Genomic DNA, 26447 nt, shown 5'->3' with positions numbered 1-26447 from the left:
TATATGTCAAGCATCCTAAGTGGAAAAATACAGCCCAAATTGGAACTCGAAGCAACAGGTTATACAAGTTGCAGCTCAAGTCTCCTATGGCACTGATAAGCAATTAATGTCAGTGGAGAAAAAGACTTAAATGAACTGTGGCATAGATTGATGGGACACCTACATCATGGGGCGTTAAGGATTCTCAAGGAAACTGTTATAGGGGTTCTAGTGCTTACTACTACACATGATGACACGTGCAGAGGTTGTGTACTAGGCAAGTATGCCAAAGCAGCTTATTCCAAAAGCAACAATAGAGCTAAGAGTGTATTGGGATTAATACACTCAGACATCTACAGTCCAATGTCTACAAGAGCTATCAGTGGTGTTGAGTATTTTGTCACTTTCATAGATGACCATTCCAGGAAAACTTGGATTTATTTCTTCAGAACCAAGGATGAGGTCTTTGATCAGTTTAATGAGTTTAAGGCTATAGTGGAAAACTTGACAGGAAGGAAGATCAAAATATTGCACTCAGACAATGGTTTAGAATACACAGATAAAAACTTCACAAATTTCTGCGCAAGAGAAGGGATCAGAAAAGAATGGACAGCACCTTATAATCTAGATCAGAATGGAGTCGCAGAAAGGAAGAACAGAACTATTGTTGGAGCAGCAAAGGCGATGTTATATGATCAGAATCTATCGAAATTTTTATGGGCAGAAGTATGCAGCACGGTTGTATACATTCAGAATAGGACTCCTCACAGGGCTTTAAGAAAGAAGACGTCGGAGGGTGTTTTCACGGAAAAGAAGCCAGAAGTGAGTCACTTCAAGATATTCGGAAGTGTGGCTTATTGTCATATTCCAGAAGAGAAGCGGAGCAAGTTAGAGCAGACTGTCGAAGTTGGATATCTTGTGGGTTACAACGAGACTTCAAAGGCCTACCGAATCTACATTCCGAGCAGTAGGAAGATTGTAGTAAGGCAGGATGTAAAGGTCATGGAAGATAGAGCTTTCAAGAAATCTCGAGAGATGCCTTTGGAAGAATAGGCTGAGGATGTTCCTCCGGTCGAACAACAAGGATCAAATCTAGTAGGAAGACAAGTATCTAGTTCGAGCATTGTAACCAGTACTAGCATCTCCTCAAGAGAAGACATGCCAAGAGTGTCACAACAGGTACAACAACAGGAAGAGGAACAAATGGAACCTCCCACCACCAGTGGAAGGACTAGCCGAGAGGTACAACAGACTCTGAAGGATGCAGAGGATTTCGTTGGAGCTCCTAGAACCGAGAAAAGGCAGCGTAGACAACATGACAGGTACCAAGCATTGGTAGCTCAAGTCGAAGAACCTTCTAGTTTTCGTGAAGTCGTACAACACCAGGTATGGGTGGATGCCATGGTAGAAGAGTACAATTCCATTATGACAAATGATGTCTGGGAAATTGTACCAAGACAAGAGAACAGATCAGTTGTGGGTTCGAGATGGATCTACAAGATCAAGTATGTTGCAGATGGCAGCGTAAACAAGTATAAGGCTAGGTTTGTCGCAAAAGGATATGCTCAAAAGGAAGGAATAGACTATGAAGAGACCTTTGCCCCAGTAGCTCGGTATACCTCTATCAGATCCATTATAAGTTATAACCCTTGCAGCACAGATGGGATGTCACCAAATGGATGTCAAGACAACATTCTTGAATGGGGTGATAGAAGAAGAGGTATATATCGAATAGCCAGAAGGTTTTGAAACACATGAAAAGAGAACTCATGTGTGTAGATTGAAAAAAGGCTTGTATGGGCTAAAACAAGCACCCAAAGCTTGGTATGGTCGAATTGATAGCTACTTGCAGCAGTTGGGATTCATCAAGAGTGATGTTGATCCCAATCTTTATTATCTGTTGGTAGAAGATGAGCCGTTAATTCTAGTATTATATGTCGATGATCTATTTTTGCAAGAAGAACCTGGAAACAAAATTTGACATGAAGGATTTGGGGCTAATGCACTACTTTCTAGGATTGGAAGTTTGGCAGAAGGATGGTGAGATCTTCCCTGGCCAAGGTAGATATGCGTCAGAAATTCTAAAGAGATTCAGAATGCAAGATTGTCGACCCATGGCTATGCCTATGATTACCAATTAGCAGAAAATAGATGCTTCCGGAGACAAGGAAGTGGACCCCACCTTATACAGACAGCTCATCGAGTCTATGTATCTGGTCAACACCAGGCCAGACATATGTTATGTCGTCAACACCCTTAGTCAGTTCATTGTGGAACCAAAAAGGGCGCACCGGGCAGCAGCAAAGCACATTCTCAGGTATGTGCGGAGAACGGTCAATTTTGGATTAAGATACACCAAGGGCAATGATATCGAATTGAGTGGATTCAATGATGCAGATTGGGCAAGAAGTTCAATACACAGAAAAATTACCACTGGGTATTGCTTCGGTATTGGATCTGGGATGACCTTATGGTGCAGTAAGAAGCAGAAGTCTGTAGCGCTGAGCTCGGTTGAAGCTGAGTATATGGCAACTAGCAAAGCTGGTAAATCTATTCAAAAAAAGGATGGAAGCAACAAAAATCTTTTGTGATAATCAGAGTTGTATCAAGCTCTCAGAAAATCCAGTGTTTCATTATTGCTCCAAACACATTGATATTTAGTGTCACTTTATCAGGGACTGTGTTCATCTTGGGGCGGTACAGTTAGAGTATACTCCCACAGGAAATCAAGTAGTAGATGTACTCACCAAGGCTCTAGGAAGAACAAAGTTTGCTCAATTTCGGGAACAGATGGGTATGTTGGAAAATCCTTTTCAATAGCATGATGCAACATTTGAAAGGGAGTTGTAGTACAGATGCAACAGTGGCAGTGGCAGTGTCATGGGCAGCAGTACAATAATAGCAGCAACACAGTGTTGGTGACAGCAACAGTGCGGAAAGGAGATGCTTCAGGGACAGAGTAGCATGCAATTAGACATTGATGCTAGAGCACTTTCCTCGCTAAGAGGGAGTGTTAGTTTTTGGTAGATTGGATGTGCTCTAGCCATGAAAAGTGGTGGAGAGGTCAAGGCACGTGAGATCTAAAGAACCTATAAACCGTTTGGTGAAATTCCACATGGATTGTATCTTATTAAAATAATTAATATTTTTAATGGGGTTCCTAAGTCTAAACTTAGGAAAATTAAAGTATTAATGAGTATTAATTAAAATATGGGTGAGAATGTTCTAGAAAGCGGACCAAGTCAAGATTTCATCTGAGCCGTTGATTAAAGACTTAATCTCGGTCGTTGAAGTCTCAACGAGAAAAGTATAAGTAGGCTTGGGGTTCATTTGAAAATACAAAGAGTTGATCAGTCAGTTCAGTATTCCTAAGGCAGGGTTTGCTAAGGAATTAGAACAAGTGATCAAGCAATGACAATTAAAGGCCGTACTGGAAGGAAGTGATTTCCAGTTCCAGTGAATGTACTTCAGAAAAGACAGTGGAGGATCAAAGAGTCAGCGCTAGGCTGACGCAGTCAGAGGGAGTCTCCACACAGAAGCTACGCAGGGACTACGTAAGCTCATGTAGAGACTGCGCAATTGGTCATCCAAGCACTAGGGCCAGTGCAAAATCTCTAGATTTAGTGTGAGAAAATTCTCACTATTTTTTCTATCAATTATCTTCTCTGAGTGGATTGCCATTTTCTCTAGGACATCTAGATTGTATTCAAAAAATTTACTGCCAATAAAAGAAACCCTCATATCTGTTGCACCGGTTTTCCCGCATTGGGTTTTTCCGGGGACAATTGTCCAAAAACAAGTGTGTCAATGTGGTTGTTCATATGCTGGTGTTTCTCTTGCATTTTAATTTTCAGTGCTTAATTTGTGAAGTTTGCAGCTAAATTTATTTTGATATTTACTAAAGCATTGGTAAATAACTTATTATTGTAAGTAAGTAAGAGAAATAAATCAATCACTGCAGCAAAATTTTCACACTTCACTTGGATAGGAGGCCTTGTAGGCCTAGATTCAAGCCCAAACAATGAGATATGTTTGATTGTAAGTTGTTGCTGTCATAACCGCAAGCAGCCCTCTTTTTCCTTCACACGTGTGACTAGTATTGGCCCTAGAATAGTCCCAAAACCTTCGTTGTCCCTTCTATCTTCTTCGTTGCACTTGGAGGCTCCTTCTTTGTCCTTCGCTCACCTTTTCTCGACTCCTTTACTTCGCTGATTTCAGAGGTAGATGAATGGGATGTTGGAGGAGTGGACAACCTCTATATATAGAGGATTGTCCCTCCTTTAGGCCAACTTGTAGGCCGACTTGAAGATTGTTGGCCGACTTGTCTTCTTTGCTTCAATTTGCTTCATTTAATGGTGCCATTACTAGGAGGAGGCTTGACTTTGCTTGGAGGTGTATTCTTTGACTCTCATACATAAATATACATGGTGTAACATTCCCTTAAGGTCTTCAACATAATTCTTTTGACTCTTTGACTCACCTATAGCACTTTAACATGTGGTAGAGCCTAGACTTACTTCAAAGAGCAAGAAACTCATTGACAGATATTATAAAGATAATATTTCTTTTCTTGATAAATACAAATATCAAAAGTACATTTATGAAGACCGAACCTAGTTACATTTCTTTCAACAATCTTGATGTCCATTTGATGTAGGCTCCATCCTTGATTTGCAGCGAGAGCAAAAATATATACGATAGTGTATATCGAGCAACTAGTGCAAATATTTCATCATAGTCCACTCCTTCCTTCCAAGATAAGCCACGAGCTACGAACATGGCCTTACATTTTTCAACACTTCCATCAGCTCCATGTTTAATTTTGTAAAACCATTTTGAGGTAACCATAAACTTGTCCTTGGGTCTAGGCATCTTGTCCCAAACATCATTCTTCATGATCGACTCATATTCCTCATTCATTGCATCTTTCCATACTTGGTGCTTTACAACTTCTTCGAATGTGCAAGGTTCAGCTTGAACAATAGTACTCATGGCAGCCAAGTACCCTTGATACCTGTTAGGCTTCTTACTTTCGCAAAATGTCCCTCTTGGAGCAATATGTCTTTCAGCATCTTCGAGAGTGTCTTTGAGCCATAGTGGTCGTTTCCTCGAGGTAGAGGGATCACCTAGTGGTGGATCAATAGGATCCATCGGGCCATCAACATTGGGCATAGGGTCTTCCATCGGAGGTTCATCTTGTTTTTCCAAAGCATCATCATAGTCCTTCCCTGAGATGGGGAGATCTCTTGCTTTCCCAAGGGCAGTGTCTTCATCAAAGGTGACATCACAACTTAGTCCTTCCTTGAGATGGGGAGATCTCTGACTTTCCCAAGGGCAATGTCTTCATCAAAGGTGACATCACGGCTTACTTCCACGTCTATTTGACCAGGTACATAGATTCTATATGCTTTTGAATTTTCATTGTAGTCGATGAATATACTTTTATTCGCAGAAGCTTCGAACTTATTCATTTTCTCTTTAGCCACATGAAAGTATACCAGACAACCAAAGATTCTAAAATGAGCTTGATGCGGGCTCCTATTTTGAACATATACAGCAGTGTTGGAAAATTCTCCCCACAAGAATTTCGGTAGACCTTGATCATAGATCATGGCACAAGTGGCTTCCATGATAGTTTGATTCTTCCTTTCAATAAGACCATTCTGCTCAGGAGTGTATGGAACAGTTGTCTCCCTCTATAAGCCAACCTCTCTGCAAAAGTCATTGAATTCATTTGATTCATATTCATTTTCATTGTCGGTTGTCAACGTCTTGATCTTCTTCCCTGTTTGATTCTCCACCAACGCTTTGAAAGAATTGAACCATTTGAACATTTCATCCTTCCACTTTAAGAAATACATCCATGTTTTGCGTGAGAAGTCATCCACAAAGATTGCATAATATATGTATCCTCCCAATGAAGTTATGGGGAAGGCACCAGATAGGTCAGAATGGACCAATTGAAGAATATTAGTTGATATACTTTCACTAGAAGGGAATGGTCCCTTTGCATGTTTCCCAGCTACACATCTTTGACAACTCCTTCATGGTTCATGTGAAAGTCATACATCGCTGTGACCATCTTCCTTACCCCAGATAAGGCTTTGTAATGTAAGTGGGCAAATCTTCGGTGACATAGCTCACATTGAAGAGATGTATTACTTGCCAAAGTCCCAAAGGACTTCCACCAACACCAACTTGATAAGGACCATCAACCCTAAATCCAAGAGTAAATGCATCTTTAGGGTTTCTATGCCAAACATATACCTTTCCATCAATGAATGATACCTTGAAGCCTTGATCTTCCATCCCATAAATAGACACCAAGTTCTTCAAATTGGGCATATACAACACTTCCTATAGATGTATGGATTGACCATAATTCAAGTGAAGAGTGACAATTCCTATCCCTTTCACAGGGTAGGTGGCATTATCTCCAAGTATAATCTTTAGATTAGTTTTCTTCTCAACCTTATTTGAGAGGGCCTCCTTGTATCCAATGAGGTGCCTTGAGGCAATCAATCAACTAACGATTCAAAGCATATGGAGGAGAGGCAGTAGATAGAGAAAAAATAAGATAAAACTCATCTTGTTTTTCTACAACATTACTTTCATCATACCTGGCATTTCTTGTCCTTTTGGGACTTCGACTTTTCCATCTCGAGCAGCGAGAGCATTTCTCCTTCCTCTGTTGTTATACCTGTTGTTCATTTGATTGTAATTTCTTTTGTAATTGTTGTTGTTGTTGTTATCATGCCTTTGAGGTTTCTTTTTGTGAAGACACTCTTCGGCATAGTGGTCAAACTTGTTGCAATTTTAACATCTTCCTTTGCCTCTTCCTTTGAATCCCTTATTAGATCCTTGACCTTGTCTGCTTGGACCAACATCATTCTTCTTCTTTGCATGGGCAGAGAAAGTAGTAGGTTCATGAATCATTTCCATTTTTGGATTTATCTCTCTCCATCATCTGTGTCTTCTCTTGAGTGCATCTAGCCAATAACTCATCAAAATCATTGTCATTGTTGAGAATGGTGGTGACAAATACATCCCATGGTCTTGAAAGACCTCCAAGACCAATGAGAGTGAGCTCCCTATCAGAAGTAACTTCTCCAATAGATAGCAAGTCATTCTTGATTTGAATTATTCTCATGAAATAGGATTGGATAGACTCCCCTTTATTCACCTTGATATCCTTCAACTTGTTTTTGAGAAAGAAGATTTGATTTGCATTGGTCACTTTGAACATCCCAACCAGCTTATCAAACATTTCTTTAGAAGTTCCCAAATCATAAATATAGGCAACCAAATGTTTTTTAATGGAGTAAATTATAATTTTCTTATCTTTGAGCCTTCGACCTCACCTTTTCTATACTTTGTTCTACCAGCAGCAGGGGAATTTGAAGGAGGCTCCACCATTTTTCCTTGCACATAGTCCAATACTTCATGCCCCTCCAAAGTCAGGGCCAAAGTCATCTTCCATGCATGATAGTCATATTTGTCATTGAGCGTGTCCTCAGTCTTGAAGTAAGATGTAGATGCCATAGAGACTTGTCAAATATTCTTTGTCCGACAAATATATTGGTGAATGATTTTCTCCCTCTTGCTTGGGCTTGTCCTCACCTAGGCTTTGATACCATTTTAATTTTAGATAACAATGGTATGTTCTATGCTTGCAACAATTACTTCAATGTTCATTTATTAGCCCAATGATAATTTCCACTTTAATTTCTAATAGCAATCACATTGACAGTAATTGTAGATACAACATAAATAATAAATGCAGAAGACAAGCCAAGACAAGAGAACACAAGAATTTGGCTCAAGCCAAGGAAAAACCCCAAGATGGGGAAAACCCTTGATCAATCCTTCTTATTATAAATATCAAATGTTCAACAAAGAGAGAGAGCACAATCATTCAAACTCAGTCAAAATTGACTTGCCAATTTAATGATCCAATACCACTATCCAAAACAGCCCAGTCAAATCTGCAATTTTGCGCTCAGTCAACAACGGTAAAATTCTGCCTTAACTAGAAAACCAACAACAGTTAAAGTCTGGGCAAACTCTTCCAAAACAACTCGGTCAAAGGATAGAGGAACTCGGCCTCTCTTGTTGGTCAAGTCAGCCCAAAACAGTCAACAAATCAGCAGGCAAACTTAGTCAACATGAAGTCAACCTACAATCAAACAGGGCTACAGTCAACACAGGTTGAATAGCCTAGAATTCCTCGATTCTTGTGCCAATCAATGTAGCCTAGTTAAACAAAGTCAAACCCTCCAAAATCACAGTCAATATCACCTCAGTCAATGCTAGTCAAACTTCAGCTAAAACAAAAAAGTCAACGCCCACTCAAAGATGCCTCCTAAAATTCACACGTGTGAGAGAAATAGGCTACCTACAACTTGTATGACCCAATCAAATAAGGAGAGAAGATTTGATGAGTTGTGATGAATATGCTAAATGAGGATGGAGGTCTCTTCTATTTATATGTGTTGGAGGGGGGTCAATTTGTCCAACTTGACCCCAAGCCGACCTTGACAAATGATACGTGTGGGATTGGCTTCAAAAACATATTTCTCCTTGTCCAAATTTAGTGATCTTTAGGTCAATTTTGGTCCTCTCAAAAAGAGGAATTCAATCCAATAATCATCTTCTTCAAATTAGCTTCCCAAAGTGGAATTTGGCCCTAGTTGCACATTTTAACAGTAGTGTTTTCCTCTTTTCTTAAAATAGGACTTTCTTGTAACTCTTTCTCTCTAGACTCTTCAATCCCTTTCCAAAAGGGACTCATTTGTAACTTTTCTTTTCTAACTTAAAATTATTTGGAAGAAGGCATTTTTTATCCCTTTAAGGGACTTTGATGTAAGCATTTTCCTCCAAACTTCCCTTCAAATGCCTTCTCTAAAAGGGAACCATTTGTAACATTGGAAGGAGTACTTTATCCCTTCGAGGGATTTCATTGTAAACTCCTTTCAAACTCACTCTTCATCCTTCATTCTATAATGAGGGGCTGGATAAAAGTGTTTTTTTCTTGGGAGTTAGGGGATTCTTCCCCTAAGCATCCCCCCCTTCCCCATTTGGTGAAGTCTTTCATGTGATGCTTGTTGATTTGGGGTAGCATCGAATGTGCTCTAGCCACGAAATTTGGTGGAGAGGTTGGGGCACATAAGATCTCCAATACCCAGAAAAGGTTTGGGCAAATTATAAACACATCAAGAGATATTAAAATAATTAATATTTTTAATGGAGGTAAAATATTAATGTGTATTAATATGAATCTGTGTTAGAATGGTCCAAAAGACATGCATCAAGCGAGATCTAATCTTAGCCATTGATTAGGGACTTAATCTCGACCGTTGAGATGTCAACAGAAAAAGTATAAGAGGAGGCTTGAGGGGCACTTGGAGAACACACTGAGGGAGACCAGTCAGTTCAATTTCTGGAGCGGGGTTTGCTAAGAAACTGAACCGGTGGTCTGGAGAGTAGTCAGGAGGCAACAAGAGAGCAATCAGGAGGCAACAAGTACGAAACAGAGAGACGACAAATCAGCACAAAAGAAGCAAACGCAGAGCTAGAGGAAGCCACACAGAGGCAGCAGAGACTGCACAGAGAGCCAAAAGGGCATGCGTCATCCATGCAGAGGATGCATGAGTGACGCAGAAGCTCAGAGAAGCTGCGCAGAGCCTCAGTAGGCTGACGCAAAGGGTTTCAAGCTGACACAGAGGGTTTCAGGCAGTAGCAGAGGTCAGTAGGGCCTACGTTGGGTTTAGAAAATTGTTGGTAGTTTGTCTATTTGTGGGTAAGCCAATTTGGCACCCTGTTGTACAAGAAAATTGTTGAATAATAAAATCCTCCCTTGCTGCACCGGTTTTCCCACATTGGTTTTTTTCGGGGACATTAGTCCAAAATAACTGTGTCAATGTGTGCATATGTTTGTTTCAGTATTACGTTGTGATATCTGCAGCAGTATTTATTTTAATGTTTGTTGAAGTAATTTCATGAATAAATTATGATATAAGTAGGAAAAGTAAATCAGTTGCTGCAGTGATAGAATTTTGACATGGTATCAGAGCAAGTAATCAGAGACAAAAAGGGAAATCAATTATGGGTCGAGACCACGATGCAGAGGCATCCACCTCAGGGGACTCACGCGGATTTTCAGAAGATTGCACAAGAGAGAGAGATTTCGATTTCTCTATGTTGGCTTCCAGGTTGGAAGAAGAAGTGGCGTACATGACTAGTGTTGCATCATCAGAAGTATGGTATATAGATAGTGGAGCCTTGTGGCATATGACGGGAATCAGGGAGTGTTTCTCAGAATATCGAGAAGAGAAGATGAACTTTCAGATCACCATGGGGAACAAGGCAAAGTGTTACTCCAGTAGGAAAGGGTACCATAGCTTTTTAGACAGAATCGGTTGAGCAATTCCATGCCACAAATGTGCTGCATGTGCCAGGAATGGGGATGAAATTACTTTCCGTGTCACAACTACAAGGCAAGGGCTATGATGTCAATTTCATCAAAGAAAAAAGTATATGTCAAACACCCGAGCTGGAAAAAGAAAGAGCAGATTGGGATCAAGAGTAATCGATTGTACAGATTACAACTAGAATCTCTGATGGCACTAATAGGCAGTGATGGGGACAAAGACTTGAACGAACTATGGCACAGAAGGATGAGTCACTTGCACCATGGAGCTCTGAGAATTCTCAAGAGCAATGTAATAGGAGTTCCGGATCTGAGTACGGAACGAGATGATGTATGCAGGGGATGCGCTCTCGGAAAGTATGCCAAGGCGACATTTCCCAGGAGCAACCATAAGGCCAAGAGTGTACCAGGATTGATACACTCAAATATCTGCGGACCTATGTCTGTCAAGGCTCTCAGCGCTGCCGAGTTTTTCCTTACCTTCATTGATGACCACTCGAGGAAAACTTGGATCTATTTTCTGAAAACCAAGGATGAGGTTTTCTGTCGATTCAAGGAGTTCAAGGCTCTAGTGGAGAATCTGACAGGCAAGAAAATAAAAGTCTTGCGCTCAGATAATGGTGGAGAATATGTCGATAAGGACTTCACTAATTATTGCACTAAGGAGGGCATCACAGGAGAGTGGACAGCTCCCTACAATGCGGAGCAGAATGGGGTGGCAGAATGGAAAAACAGGACTATTGTAGAAGCAGCTAGGGCCATGTTGTATGATCAAGTTATAACAAAATCCCTGTGGGCAGAAGCATGCAACACAGTTGTCTACGTTCAGAACAGGACTCCTCATTGGGCATTGGGCAAGATTACTCCAGAGAAAGTCTTCACTGGTAAGACACCTGAAGTCAATCATTTCAGGATATTTGGGAGTTTGGCATATTGTTGCATACCTGAAAAAAAGAGGAAGAAGCTAGATGAGACTGCAAAAAAGGGGTATCTGGCAGGATATAGCGAGAACGCTAAGGCATGCAGAATTTATCTTTCAGGGAGCAGGAAGGTAGTAGTACAACGAGATGTAAAGTTCATGGAGGACGAAGCTTTCAAAAGATCTCGCGAAATGCCTTCCAAGGAGCAGTCGAAAGAGGATCCGTTGGTCATGCCTCTTCAACCAACGGAAGTGAAGAATCCTTCCTCAAATCAGGATGAGGAAGAGGAGCGAACAAAAGCACCTGTTGACAGAGGAAGAACCGGCTGAGAACTTCGTCAAATTCTGCGTGATGCAAAAAACTTCATTGGAGAGCCAAGTAATAGTAAAAAGGGAGCAAAAACAGCCAGACAAGTATCAGGCGTTAGTAGCTCAGGATGGAGAACCTGCCAGCTTCAAGGAGGCAGCTCAGCATCAAGTCTAGCTAGATGTGATGGTGGAGTATAACTTCATAATGGTAAACAATGTCTAGGAGGTGGTGTCAAGGCCTCAAGACAGATATGTGTAGGTTCAAGATGGATCCACAAGATCAAATATGTTGTGGACGGCAATATTGAAAAATACAAGGTCGGGTTTGTGGCTAAGGAGTATGCTCAAAAAGAAGGGATTGTCTATGAGGAAACCTTCGCCTCGGTAACCAGGTATACATCTATTAGGACCTTGATATCTCTTGCAGCCCAGATGAGATGGGAGATCCATCAAATGGATGTCAAAACAGCATTCCTGAACGGGGTAATAGAAGAAGAAGTATACATTGAACAACCAGAGGGCTTTGAAACTCATGAGAAGAAGTCTCATGTATGTAGACTGAAGAAATCCGTGTATGGGTTGAAGCAGGCACCAAGAGCGTGGTATGGTCGAATAGATGGCTACTTGCAAAAGATGGGGTTTGTCAAGAGTGACGCGGATCTGAATCTCTACTATCTGGTCGTAGAGGGTGAGCCACTTATCTTAGTATTATATGTGGATGATCTCTTCCTGACAGGAGCATCCAGACTCATTGAAGACTGTAAGAAGAATCTAGCCACAGAGTTCGATATGAAGGATCTGGGACAAATGCACTATTTCCTAGGGTTGGAAGTTTGGCAGCAGAAAGGAGAAATCTTCCTTGGGCATTAAGGTATGCTACAGAAATCCTAAAAAGGTTTGGGATGGGAGACTGTAGACCTATGGCTACGCCAATGATCACCAACTGGAAGAAGATTGATGCATCAAAAGACAAGGATGTCGATCCCACCCTATACCGACAGCTCATAGGGTCCCTGATGTATCTAGTAAATACCAAGCCAGATATTTGCTACGTTGTCAACACCCTCAATCAGTGCATGGTGGAACCAAAGAGGGCTCACTGAGCAACAGCCAAGCACGTTCTCAGGTATTTACAGGGAACAGTTGATTATGGACTCTTGTAAAACAAGGGGAAGGAATCAAGTTGAGTGGATTTACTTATGCAGATTGGGCAGGTAGTTCAGTGGATCGGAAAAGTACCTCTCGGTACTGTTTCAACATTGGATTAGGAATAACCTCTTGGTGCAGTAGGAAACAAATGTCTGTGGCTCTAAGCTCGTTTGAAGCAGAATATATGGCAGCAAGCACAGCTTCATGTGAGCCCATATGGCTCAGAAAACTGTTGGTAAACCTATTCAGAAGAAATATGGAGGCGACCAAGATCATGTGTGATAATCAGAGTTGCATCAAACTCTTTGAGAATCCAGTATTTCATGACAGGTCAAAGCATATTGATAACCAGTGTCACTTTGTTAGAGATTGTGTCCAACGTGGAGCTGTACAGTTGAGCTACACTCCTACAGGGGAACAAGTGGCAAATATCCTCACCAAGGCCCTTAGAAAGTCAAAATTTGACTACTTCAGGGAAAAGATGGGGATGGTAAAGAACCCCTTTCAAAAGTAGTGTGTTAGCAACACGAATGAAGAGGGAGTTGCAGTGCAGACGCAGTGTTGGGAGAAAGGACCTACAGCAACACAGATGCAGACGGAGTTGCAATGCAGATGCAGTGTTGGGAGAAAGGACCGACAGCAGCATAGATGCAGAGAGAGTTGTCGTACAGATGCAGCAGTGGCAATAGCAGAATCATGGGCAGCAGTACAGGAGGCAGCAGTGCAGAGGATGTTGGGCAGGAAGGCCTAGCATCATCACAGGTACCGATGTCGAATGATCAAAGTAATACTCAAGGAGGAGTATTGATAAAGCACAGTCCTCGCTAACAGGGGGTGTTGATTTGGGATAGCATCGGATGTGCTCTAGCCACGAAATTTGGTGGAGAGGTTGGGGCACATAAGATCTCCAATACCCAGAAAGGGTTTGGGCAGATTCTAAACAAATCAGGAGAAATTAAAATAATTAATATTTTTAATGTAGTCCCTAAGTATAAACTTAGGGAAAATAAAATATTAATGTGTATTAATATGAATCTGTGTTAGAATGGTCCAAAAGACATGGATCAAGCCATATCTAATCTTAGTCGTTGATTAAGGACTTAATCTCGGTCGTTGAGATGTCAATAGAAAAAGTATAAGAGGAGGCTTGAGGGGCACTTGGAGAACACACTGAGGGAGACCAGTCAGTTCAATTTATGGAGAGGGGTTTGCTGAGAAATTGAACCAGTGGTCTGCAACGCAGTGAGAAGGCAGCAAGTACGGAACAAAGAGACGGCAAATCAGCGCAGAAGAAGCAGACGCAGAGCCAGAGGAAGCCACGTAGAGGCAACAGAGACTGCGCAGAGATCCAGAAGGGCCTGCGTCATCCACGCAAAGGCTACAGGAGTGACGCAGAAGCCCAGAGAGGCTGCGCAGAGCCTCAATAGGCTAACGCAGAGGGTTTCAGGCAATAGCAGAGGTCAGTAGGGCCTTCGTTGGGTTTAGAAAATTGCTGGTAATTTGTCTATCTGTGGGTAAGCCAGTTTAGCACCTTGTTGTACAAGAAAATCGTTGAATAACAAAATCCTCCCTTGCTACACCGGTTTTCCCACAGTGGATTTTTCCGGGGACATTAGTCCAAAATAACTGTGTCAATGTGTGCATATGTTTGTTTCGATATTACGGTGTGATATCTGCAGCAGTATTTATTTTAATGTTTGTTGAAGTAATTTCATGAATAACTTGTGATATAAGTAGGAAAAGTAAATCAGTTGTTGCAGTGATAGAATTTTGACAATGCTTGAGTGGCTCTCTTGGTTAACTAAACTAATCTTGTGCAATTCCCTTACTTGTGCAATCCAATCTTCCCACTTTGTTGTACAATCTAATTAGTTTAGTCTATCTATTTACCAACTCTACTTTGCATCCAAGTTTCTTTTATGCAATTTCCACTTTCATGCAATTTGGTTAACATGTAAATTTACTCGCTTTTTCCAACTCACTCGTTCATTTCTTAATTGCATTAAATTAGTTAATCTCTCTCATTGATATCTAGTTTAGTAATTTTGTTTTGCTTTACTTTGCAAACAACACTCTTTAGACTAGAAAGCAATCTTTCAATAATTGGTTTTTCAATTTTTTGCAATAATTAATGCACCTTTAAATTTGGGTGGTTGAAGTAACAACTTAGGGACCCTCCATTCCCTATTGACTCATTATTCTGAGATCGGGGCCCCTGCGAAGTTAAGGGTTGGGCAAGAAGTTTAATTGGAACTTGTTTTGACAATTTTGCAATTAACTTAACCTCAAGTGACAACTAAATTTTAATCCAAAATCAGCCAAGAGCATTCCATTACATATATCTTGCAATCTTAGTGCTTAAGCTTTATTTCATTTGCCTTCCTTGTTTTGCCAAGTTTATCTATCTATTGGAAACAAATCGTGCTTTATTCAAATACATGCAATTTATTTATTTCGAAGCATTCACATTATAAGCATTTGAGGATTTACTTTCCAAGTTTTGCTTGCTTTACTTTCAAAGTTATTTTATCTCACTTGGATTATTTTGCTTGCAAGCATCACACATATTGGCACTAGTCTATTTTGCTTTATCTTGAAATATCTTGGATGGTCATTATTACCATGTTCATGAAGTTTATGCTTTAAATCTATTTGTTGCATTTTATATTGTGGATATATCTCGGTCTTACATTGTAACTCTTAGAACTTAGCTCATCTAATATAGATTTATTAAGCATTAGTTATCTTCATAAGGTCCACCCCCCTTGGTTTCGCTAGGAGTTACCCTAGACAGAAGAGTTGAGAATTGAGTGACAATCTCAACTCGAGACTTGCCCCACGGCCACACCATGTGAAGTTAGAGATTTTCTCCACGATAATCTGAAGTGTGGATTAAGGTGGCAACACATTGCATACCTATCTCTTATAGATAAAATCATTCAACAATTCACACAACAATGACAGATTTTTAAAATTGTGGCAATGCATCAAAGGCTTTAGTAAACATTGATCTTTCTCTTCCCAACCATCTAACCATCAAACATCACCATGCATCCAATGACCTCAATGATTCCCTTATGTCCTCCAATCTAGTATTAATTGTCCTTTTCCCCTTGAAAATTTTCCCCTTGTCGTTCATAGGTAGGGGCTTTATAAATAGGCCAACAACAACAGTAACATCAAACATTGACTAGTAAAATCATAAAATGGATTTGTCTTTGTAATGCTCAAACGTATCTCACTCCAAAAAATACACCAACCCACAACCCTATCTACTTCTTGCTTCTCTTTTCTTTTAGTTATTGACTGGATAGAAGGTTGTACACGAAGTCCAGTTCTTAGAAAAGTGAAAGGTGAGGGCCTCAAGGAAGGTTAACCTATGGAATCCCTCACTATCCCAACCCCAAATATCCTTGTGGTTCTCAAACATCAGCAAAAATATTCATGTTTGAGAGCCATTGTGTCTTGCTTCTTTTCACCCTTTCCATAAATAGCTTGACAGACAACTCAAGTAGATTTTGGGGATGAACTAGCACAAATTGTAACCTATGCTATAGGATTCTAGCAAAGCGGTATTTAAACCAGCTAACCTCTCCAACCACAGACAACCCACACAATGTACAACTCAATTTATGTCACTTTGTCCCATCTTTTGCACAGTGAAAATGGATGCAAAACCTTCAGCATATTGACAAGGCAATACTCAACTTCAAACTTCAAACCTAATGCCAAAAAAAAACAAAAATAATGAACTTCAACGAATGCTCATATAAAACTATTAAAGAGTGCAACTAGGGGCTAATTCCCCTTCCTAGAAGCCTGTTATGAATAAAATATATATAAAAATAATATAAATAACTATAAATAATAACAATCATAAATAATGAATAATTAACTAATAATTAGTGTTGAAAAGTCATGTCTCCAAGGACATGACCATTCGTGAATGGGTACCTACCTAGGTATATAATTGGGACCCTCAGTTGTAATCAAATCATATCATATCTTCTTGTACGTATTGTTGATGTTCTATCTACAATTATTGTCAATGATGATAAGACATTGAAGTAATTGTTGCAAGCATAGAACATACCATAAAAATTTAACATGGTACAAAGCTTTGGTGGAGAAAGGCCTCAACAGAGTGCTAAATTATTGGGGTTGTTACAATCTTTAGGTAAAACATAATTAATTTTTACTCTTGCTGAAATATAAAGAATGCAAAGAATTCCATAAATTATGGTGGGCAGTAATTCTTGGAAAATATGTCTAATTACCGAAATATAAAGAATGCAAAGAATTCCATAAATTATGGTGGGCAGTAATTCCTGGTAAATATGTCTAATTACTGAAATATAAAGAATGCAAAGAATTCCATAAATTATGGTGCGCAGTAAAAACTGGTAAATATGTCTAATTACCGAAATATAAAGTAATTTTTGTTTGAATGTTCTTGAAGACAATATTTGTCAATATGGAATAAGGCATAATTGAAAGTCCATGATTCAAGCATATATCTTTTGAAGTCAGTTTGCTCAAATAAGATTAGTTAAGACCCTCTTTCATAAACCTTAAGTGGCATTGGCATTAAAGAGGTAATAAGATTGAAGGGCTTTCAACTTGAAGTCTTGACATATTACTTGGTTCCTAGCTTGATAAAGGTTTCCATGTATAACATACTATAATGTGGGAACTAAGTTTAAAGATCGATGACTTCTTGAATCATTGGAATGAGAGTTATGCATCATCAGTACAATCTTGTTTGAAGTACCGTTTGTAGTACAACATGCACCTTAAACCAAAGAGAGTATGATCATATGAAATAAAATTGTGCAAAACAAGCTCCTGTGGCACCTTCACGAATTAGACAAGCTTAAGCGTGTGGTCTCCCTGAGTGAGAGGGAGTAAGGTTAGTTATATATTTTCTTTAACACGATTTTGATTTGGTATCTTGTATGTATAGGAAATAAAGGATTGTTAAAAACATTGTTGCTAGAATGGTTGGTTGTAAGACAGTGTATTTTGAAGAAGCTCTTTAGTAAGTTGTGGCCATCATACATCTATATGCTGCTGGGAGGAGCATTGAGGCTACCATGGACGGATGGTTAGCTTGTTGATATCCTCACAAAGCCTTAGGGAAGGAAAAGTTCTTAGCCTTCAGAGAGCAGCATTCCCTATATGAAGGGATCTTGATTGAGTTGAACATTGAGCTCTAGGAGTTCCTGGGGGTTGGGGAGCTGGGGTACTTCTTGGCGCTATATGAGCACAGGATGAGTGGTTCACCTTCCCTATGGAGTACATACCCCAGCATGTGAGCATAGGGTGAGTGGTTCACCTTCTTCTATGGAGTACACTATATAAAAACAGAGTGAGTGGTTCACCTTCCCCTGTGGAAACCCCAACATACATCCTACCCTTGTAGTCTGGGACTCTTGGGAAGTACCTCTCATTTGGCCAATGAGTTGGGAAAAGTGATTAAGGTTAATTAGTACTACCTACAAACAAATCAAGAACTACTATATTCCCTATGACTAGGATGCATGATGTTCAATAGCTTGATCACTAAGGATCAAGCTTGGTAGGGGTTCTATCACTGGACATGAGGACTTGCCTCTGTCATTTTGGCAAGAGTGGCAAGGTCTTGTGACCCACCCTCTTTCAATCCTTTCTTATTGGACTATGATATCAATCTTCAGCAGAGACAAGACAAGTTGCAGAGATGGCACATGATGGACATGATAGCATAGCAATGGATGAATGTTGACAGGTGGAATTCCTCCCTAGTTGAGAGGGAGTGTTAAAGAGTGCAACTAGGGGCTAATTCCCCTTCCTAGAAGCCTTTTATGAATAAAATATATGATATAAATAACTATAAATAATAACAATCATAAATAATAAATAATTAACTAATAATTAGTGTTGAAGGGTCATGTCTCCAAGGACATGACCATTCGTGAATGGGTACCTACCTAGGTATATAATTGAGACCCTCAGTTGTAATCAAAACATATCATACCTTCTTGTGCACATTGTTGATGTTCTATCTACAATTACTGTCAATGATGTTAAGGCATTGAAGTAATTTTTGCAAGCATAAAACATACCATAAAATTTAACAAAAACCCAGACCTGTAAATCATTCTACGACCCACAAAAGAAAATAATAATAGAAGGCAAGAAATATGCATCTTGGAAACCCTCACATAAATATTTAAAATCAATCTAATTAAAGGGTGAAATTTTAGGAAACATCTAAGAATATCAAAACCATCAATAGAAATCAATCCTTTCCAAGAAAAAAAATATATATGATACTGATGAGAACAATTGTTTGGCCCTCCTAAGATTGATGGTTGATATTGATAAGCTCCTTCCCTCTCAATCCCCCACCGCTGCAAAGGCAAGTAACCCTTAAAAAATCCCAAATAAACTATTTCACCATTTAGCAATTTATTGAGGCCATGACATACTTTTTACGCAATTTTCAGTTTTCAGTAGACAACTTTTTGTTTAGCAGTTGACATCGCGATTTTTCACAATGTTGCAGATTTTTCAGCAATGTTTTCATCTATGTTTCAAACTATCCATTAGCAATTACTATCTTCATGAATTATTTTAAATTCTGAAATTTCAACTGTGCAGCACACCTCCCTGATTATAGAATTTTGATATTTGATTTATAAAATTGTATCGTGTTATGAGCCTGTTGGAATGCAACCTCATTCCTAACAATAGATTCCACCAAATGCAGCATCCCTCTGTGTAGTTGCCAAACAATAGCATGCGAAATGTCCAATAAGAGACAATGTCAAGCTAAACAACTAGAAAACTTACGAAGGTTGAAGAAGTATCCTCCTGCATCTTGCAACATGCCAACCTTCAAAATTTTCTGTATTTTACCTGCTTCACTGCAAAAAATCAAAAAAAGGAATCAGGTATTTGTTAACTCAAAATTATATGTGAAGCATAACATTGCATTTCCACCAGTAAGTTGACAAGCTTTTGTCAGCACATGGTCAGAAGCTTACAATCTACTAGAATACCGCAAAGAAAGTAGCATCACCATCCTAGAAATACCCAAGGGGTCAAAACATTTAACAAAAACGCCACATATGAACAGCAATCCTAAGTAATATCAGTAATTGTAAGCCAGTTTTCATCCTTATGCATTTTTGTTAATGACACCTTATCCTACTGGAAAGGAAACATTCTGCAAATCATTGTAGGAACAACCCAATGTTATGAGAAAAGAATGGTCTCTATGCAGGAAAATCCCTGACCTCTTCACGAGAAAAATGCAATAAATTGGCACTTGTCCTCTCCATTTGTCATTTGAACTCTGCAGCAGATTCTTCTTCCTCATCACCCTCTACCACCTCATTCTAGTTGGTCATTTGCATCATTTCCTCTTTCTTCTTCTTTGATGTAATATTTAATTCATGTATTTCTTGTATGTCCTTTTTTTATCTTGATTTACACTTCCAGGGTAGCCTCAAGCACCCTGACAAACTGGCATCACTAATTGTATTTTCTAATCTTATTGAACCATCTTTCTTTTGGTCATTTGTTAGACATTAATAAAATTATCTTATCTAATTGCTCTCTATCATACCATCTTGCACAAATTTCAGACCAGATTGTTTGAGCAGTAACATTCAGTAAGGTGTTGTTAGGAAATGATTAAATAAGATGTTGTTAGAAATCCACATGTTAAGAGGGCCATAATTAATTTATGACCATATTACCTATTAATTAGAGGGTTAGTTAGATAACTTACTACATGGTGCATAGCAGACGGCCTTGTTGATTGTTATGGAGGAAATGCCTTGAAAATGATAAAAAGTCAATGAAAACAATCTACGTCAAGGGGAAACCTCCCTTTACAATGCATACAGTGTACAAGACAAGGTGATATGATCCTAAAACTAGGCCTCTTTATAGAATGTTATAATGAATATTTTGGCTGACCTACTAATAATACACTAAAAACATAACAACTCAATATCCAGGGCTTCATAAGGGGTTTTATGCTAAAGATGCCCCTTCCTTTCAAACAACTGTTATCCTCAACAATTGATTTAGGGTGTTCCGCATCAATAATTATCTTCCAATGTCACCTCTTCCACAAGTAGGTTCTTCCATTTCATGAGGTACTCAATAATTGCTCGATTTCACAGTTGCCAAATCATACTAGTAGGTTCTTCCAATTGATGAGGTACTCAAAAATTGCTCAATTTCACAGCTGCTTAATCTGCTACTCAATAATTGCTCAATTTTGTAGCTGCTACTTAATCTAGTACTCAGTAATTGCTTGATTTCGCAGCTACTTAATCTGGTACTCAGTAATTGTTCAATTTTGCAGTTCCTTAATCCTAAGGATTAAGCAGCTGGGAAATCAAACAAATATTGACTACCTCATCAAATGGGAAAACCTACCAGTGGAAGAGGCAACATGGGAAGATGAGTTACTCATGCAGAAATGCTCACAGTTATCAAGTGTTGAAGACAACATTTGTTTGAAGGGAAGGGGCATGTTAAACATAAAATCCATTATGAAGCCCTAGATATTGACTTATCACATTTCTAGTGTTATATTAGTAGGTCAGCCAAAACCTTTCAGTGTACCCTTTCATTATAATTGTACCCTTTGTATCCTACACACACACACACACACACCAAGAGGACCTAGTTTTAGGATCATCGCATCTTCTCTTCTACATTGTATCCATTGTAAAAGGATGTTTCCCCCTCAGAGTGGATTGTATTCATTGAATTTTTTAATCATATTCCAGTCATTTGCTCCATAACGTTAATGTACTCAATGACTCCCTCGTCAAGAAAACACATTCTCCTTATATCTCTCTAGAGTCTTATGTGATGATCATAGATCTAGATCACAAATAATTTCTAATCCATCTTATTCATACCGAATTTGTATAATGCCTTAAAGTCAAACATGATAATTCTCAATAGCAACACAACATCGATTCTTACCTTTTTCCCATAAAAGGATCATGGAAGAATTCACATGGCTCTTTTGGATCAAAGCTTAACAGGGTTCCAAGTTCAAGAACAGATAAAGCAAATATCTGCATGAAACAATAAGCCCTGAAAATCGATTAATTGAAAATCCAAAGATAATGGAAACAAGTTTCAAATTAATAATATTGTACTATAAACAAACCTTGTCACCCAGAGAAATTTATTGAAGGAAACATGATTGAATCAGTATTGTCAATTACCTTTAGCTCTAGTAAATTATGCTATAAAATACCATATCCGATGAATTAAAAAATGCTGTTTCCTATCATTGATGTACCTAAATCATTTAGACCTTAACTTCACATATAAAATGAATTATGGCTCTTAAAAAATGGTGAGAAGAGAATGATGGAGCATTCAAGCATAAGAAAGAATAGTTGCATATACTATCAGTAGGGTGAAGATACCTGCTTCTTACTCCAATCATACTGGCGAGTACCAACAGCAGGAGCAAACTCAAGGAACACACAACCTTCTTTTGAAAGCCTGATTCCTCCCGACTTAAGTGACAAAAAAAAATTAAGAAGGAAATTTATCCCTGCTATTGTTAGAATATTGAAAACTTGCATTAACAGAATTACAACTCACAAAGAATATGAAATAGAAGAATATTACCAGAGCAACTATAGAAGAGGACTGTCAAGTCAATGTTTACATGTAACAAATGCAGAATACCCAACAAACATAAACAAAAAATACAAATTGCAGCCTACAAAATACTTGAGTAAAATTACAGGAGTAACTGAAATAGAAATACTTACATCCAGTGTAGTATACTCGGGTGCTTTGGGTTGAATCCCAAGTGCTGCTTTACCTTTGTATAATGTATACTTAACATATATTTTGCTGGGTTGACCTGAGAAATGAATGTCAAATCGTGTAAGTCTCAACTTCCAAGTTGTTAATGATACAATTTTGCCCCTCCCATCTCTGCTCCCTGTGTGTGCGAGAGACAGTATAATCTTCTTGTCCATCTACCCTTATAAAAATGCCCTTCACTACTTGCATATGTGTGCGAACATTTAAATGCATTCTTTATAGCATTATGCTATACAGAATTAATATATGCCACATTTAATGTCATGAATAAGTTAATATATAAAGGGCCATACCAAGGCAATTTTTAGCCAGACAACTGTGCACACATATATCATGCCCACCAATCAAACCATATGGGCACCCCCTAGCTTGAATGATTGCCTGTGTATGGCCTTGCATGAACCTTCTATAGTATCACAATATAATGCAACTGGCATGTACAACAATGATTGTCGTGATCAACCTATTAAATACATAAATTTGTGGCAGCAAAAATTACCCAGGGCATGTATCTATCTATCCATGATTGTATATACAATTTAGACAGGCACGTGTATCTATACATAGAGAGAGAATGGGAGAGATGACTGTCCATGGCAAATAGATCACAACACATTATTTATAATACCTCTCAAGAAACTATCGGGGGGGAGAGATATGTGTCCATGGAAAATAATGAACACAACCCTTTACTAATAATACCTCTCAAGAAAACATCAAAGGAGAGATTCAAATTCAATGTATTAATCAAAAATTTAATTAATAATACCTCTCAAAAACACCAAAAGATAGATTCAAATTCATGGTACTATCTAATTATGTCAATTTTTGTTAATGAAGAAATCAACTGATATGGAAGGAGGCTGATGCCAAAGGCCAGCTAATGATTATATATTCAGTACCAAGAAATCAAAACTAGAAGATGATATACTTCTGGAAGTCCCTGGATCTCCCAATGGAATCTGTGGAAAACCACTAATCTGGAGGAGTGTTGAAAAGGAGCGAAGGAATGGATTCCTTGATTTGTGCCTTAATTCAACAAATCGATTTAGTGATCTTAATCTTGCACGAGTTCCACTGATGTGGACAAGTTCAAGAAGCAGTTTGACTAGTGCGAGTTTGTGGGGGACCAAGTTATCTATCCTCTAGTGTGAGTTAAATTGGGAATTGAATGCTCAAATGGAGTTAGCCTCCAAAATTTTAGGAGGATCCAATTAACTATGTGTGTTGACTTTAGTTAAACTAGAAAAGCTCCACATCAACTCCTATTTAGAAACTCACTAACAATAGCCAAATCGAATTGTTTGTTTGTAAGGAGATCAAAAGCACGCTCGTTATTCATTATTCTTGAGCACGAGTTTATGAGCAAGTGAGCTTGTGGGAGGAACGAGTCGAGAAGTTTTCTCTTGTGCAAGTTGGAGAAGGAAGGCAGCCTTGAGAAGTGCGCTGAAAAATAGGAGGAAATTCCTATTTTTTAGGAGCTGGGAATGCGCTAAGAAATAGGGGCATATATCCTAAGAAATGTGCATAGATTTAAGAGCTCAGGTTTGCAGTGTTCAGGGAGCAGATCAGTATTCTGGCAGGTGTTTCAAGCCTAGTTTAAGGCAAACAGAATATTGTATTTTTCTGATTGAGACAAGCTGGCTGTAAGAGATCTGTAGCTTATTCTTCTTCAATAAAATTCTGAAGCAAGCGAGGGCTTTCCCTGTTGGGTTCCCTAGAAAAATTGTGTTGTTTTCTGTGTGAATTTGTGCAATTATTTCTGTCATATTCCACTGATATTTGGTAGAGAAATTTTGTGTCTACGTGAAAAGAAAATTTGTTTTCAGATTGTTCATACTAGCAGATCAGAATTTCGTGGATATTCTACATGGTATCAGAGGTTTGAACAGGAATCTATCAGCACATAGTCTTCAAGTTTGAAAGATGACAACTCACACAGGATTAGGATTCAGAGAACGGGATAGACTGTATGGCTCCTCAAATTTTGGTGTTTGAAAGGTCCACATATTGTTCTTGTTGGACGAGTTTAGGCTGAAGGAATTCGCTGAGAAAGGTGTTGCAGAACCTTCAGATCTAGATGAGTTTAGGCTCTTCCAAAGGCAGATGGCCAAGGCCAAGAGGATGATCTTGGATGGACTTCAGCATCATGTAGTCCCTCATGTTGTAGGTAAAAATACAGCTAAGGAAATGTGGGATGCCTTAGTCCATCTCTACTAAAATTATTCCGCAAACCGGAAGATGGTCCTCAAAGAGAAGTTGAGGACTATTAAGATGCAGAAAGGTGAGAATGTAACTGCCTATCTCACCAGAATTCAAGAAGTCCATGAAGAGCTAGCAGCTATTGGAGAAAAGAACATGGACACAGAGCTAGTGTGTGTGGCTCTGAATGGGTTCACCAAGGATTGGCATACTTTTGTTCAAAGTATTAGTGGACAAGATAAGTTGTTGGATTGGGAACGCCAATGGAGTGACTTTATCCAAGAGGAGCTAAAGCTCAGGCTAGTTGAGACTTCAAGCGGCAGTGGCAAGGGTTCCAAGGTTGAGAAGGAGGAGGAGAATATTGCTCTTGCATGTAAAGTCAAAGGCAAGAAAGGCAAAGGGAAAAGCGAAAACAGTGAAAAGGGTGCCAAGATGAAGACAGATCTGAGTAAGATCAAATGCTTCCATTGCCATACTTTTGGCCACTATGCTTCCAAGTGTCCTAACTGGAAGAATAAGGGGTCGAATAAGGAGCATGTAGTTGCATCAGCTGAGGTAGATGAGTTTGCCTCTCAATTTGAGAAGGATTTCTCATTGATAGCTTGCATGGCAAGCTCAGTAGGGAGCAAACTGCAGTACATGGTATATTGATTCAGGAGCCTCTTTCCATATGACTGGAAATCAAGAGTATTTCAGCTAGTTGGATGACAAGGATATGTGAGTGAATATCGAGCTTGGTGATAATGGCAAGTATGCTACCAAGGGAGTTGGTACTGTCAGCTTTGAGAGGGAGTCGGGTAATCCTCTTCATCTCATAGATGTTCTCCATGTTCCAGGGCTGAAGAAGAACCTGGTTTTAGTAGTTGTCCTTGAGGACAAAGGGTATGATGTCATCTTCAGCAGAGGTAAGATTTACCACAAGCATCTAGCTTCAGGAGCAGTGAAGTAGATAGGTGTGAAAGTGAAAAATCTCCACAAGTTGCAAGTCCAGACAGATGTAGCCTTGAGCAACAAGGCAGGTTGTCCAAATGTAGGTGAACTTTGGCATAGGCACATGGGACACTTGCATCATCGGGCACTAAAGATTCTTCAGCATATTACCATAGGAGGCCTTGACAAGAGTAGAGTGTGCAAGGGATGCACGCTTGGCAGGTATGCCAAATCTCTCTTCCTTGGTCAAGATAATAGAGCCAAAGGGATTTTGGAGTTGGTGCATTCAGATGTGTGTGGGCCCTTCTTCTCCATCATTGATGAGACACAAGACACAATTACACAAGTATTATGTTACTTTCATTGATGATTTCTCTCAGAAAACTTGGATTTATTTTATGAAAAAGAAAGATGAGGTCTTAGACAGGTTCATGGAGTTTAAGGCCTTGGTAAAGAAGCAATCCGAGAAGAAAATCAAGACAGTGAGAAGTGACAATGGTGGAGAATATATCTCCAATGCCCTCAAGGAATTTTGTGCAAAGGAAGGTATTAGGAGGGAGTTGATAGCACCTCATAACCCTCACCAGAATGGGGTGGCTGGGAGGAAGAACAGGAGTATCGTTCGAGCAGCTAGGGCTATGTTGCATGATCAAGATATACCTAGGTTCT

General features: G+C 39.2%; 1 protein-coding gene across 1 annotated transcript in view; it reads right to left on the bottom strand.

Annotated features, from left to right (window-relative positions):
* Positions 1 to 26447, bottom strand: part of LOC149229119 (single-stranded DNA-binding protein WHY1, chloroplastic-like) — a 118480-nt gene that overhangs the window by 58544 nt on the left and 33489 nt on the right. Inside the window, exons 3-6 of the mRNA XM_089378475.1 lie at positions 22589 to 22683; positions 22235 to 22327; positions 21780 to 21874; positions 19620 to 19693 (exon numbers count right to left, since the gene is read on the bottom strand). Of these exons, the coding sequence (XP_089234601.1) occupies positions 19620 to 19693; positions 21780 to 21874; positions 22235 to 22327; positions 22589 to 22683 (357 nt within the window). The remainder of the gene's footprint in view (positions 1 to 19619; positions 19694 to 21779; positions 21875 to 22234; positions 22328 to 22588; positions 22684 to 26447) is intronic.

The sequence above is a fragment of the Pinus tabuliformis genome, chromosome J (assembly GCF_031772625.1).
Source record: "Pinus tabuliformis cultivar Carrire ecotype Pingquan chromosome J, CPIR1, whole genome shotgun sequence".
NCBI classification, from domain to species: Eukaryota; Viridiplantae; Streptophyta; class Pinopsida; order Pinales; family Pinaceae; genus Pinus; species Pinus tabuliformis.
This window is presented reverse-complemented; position numbering and strand designations above follow the sequence as displayed.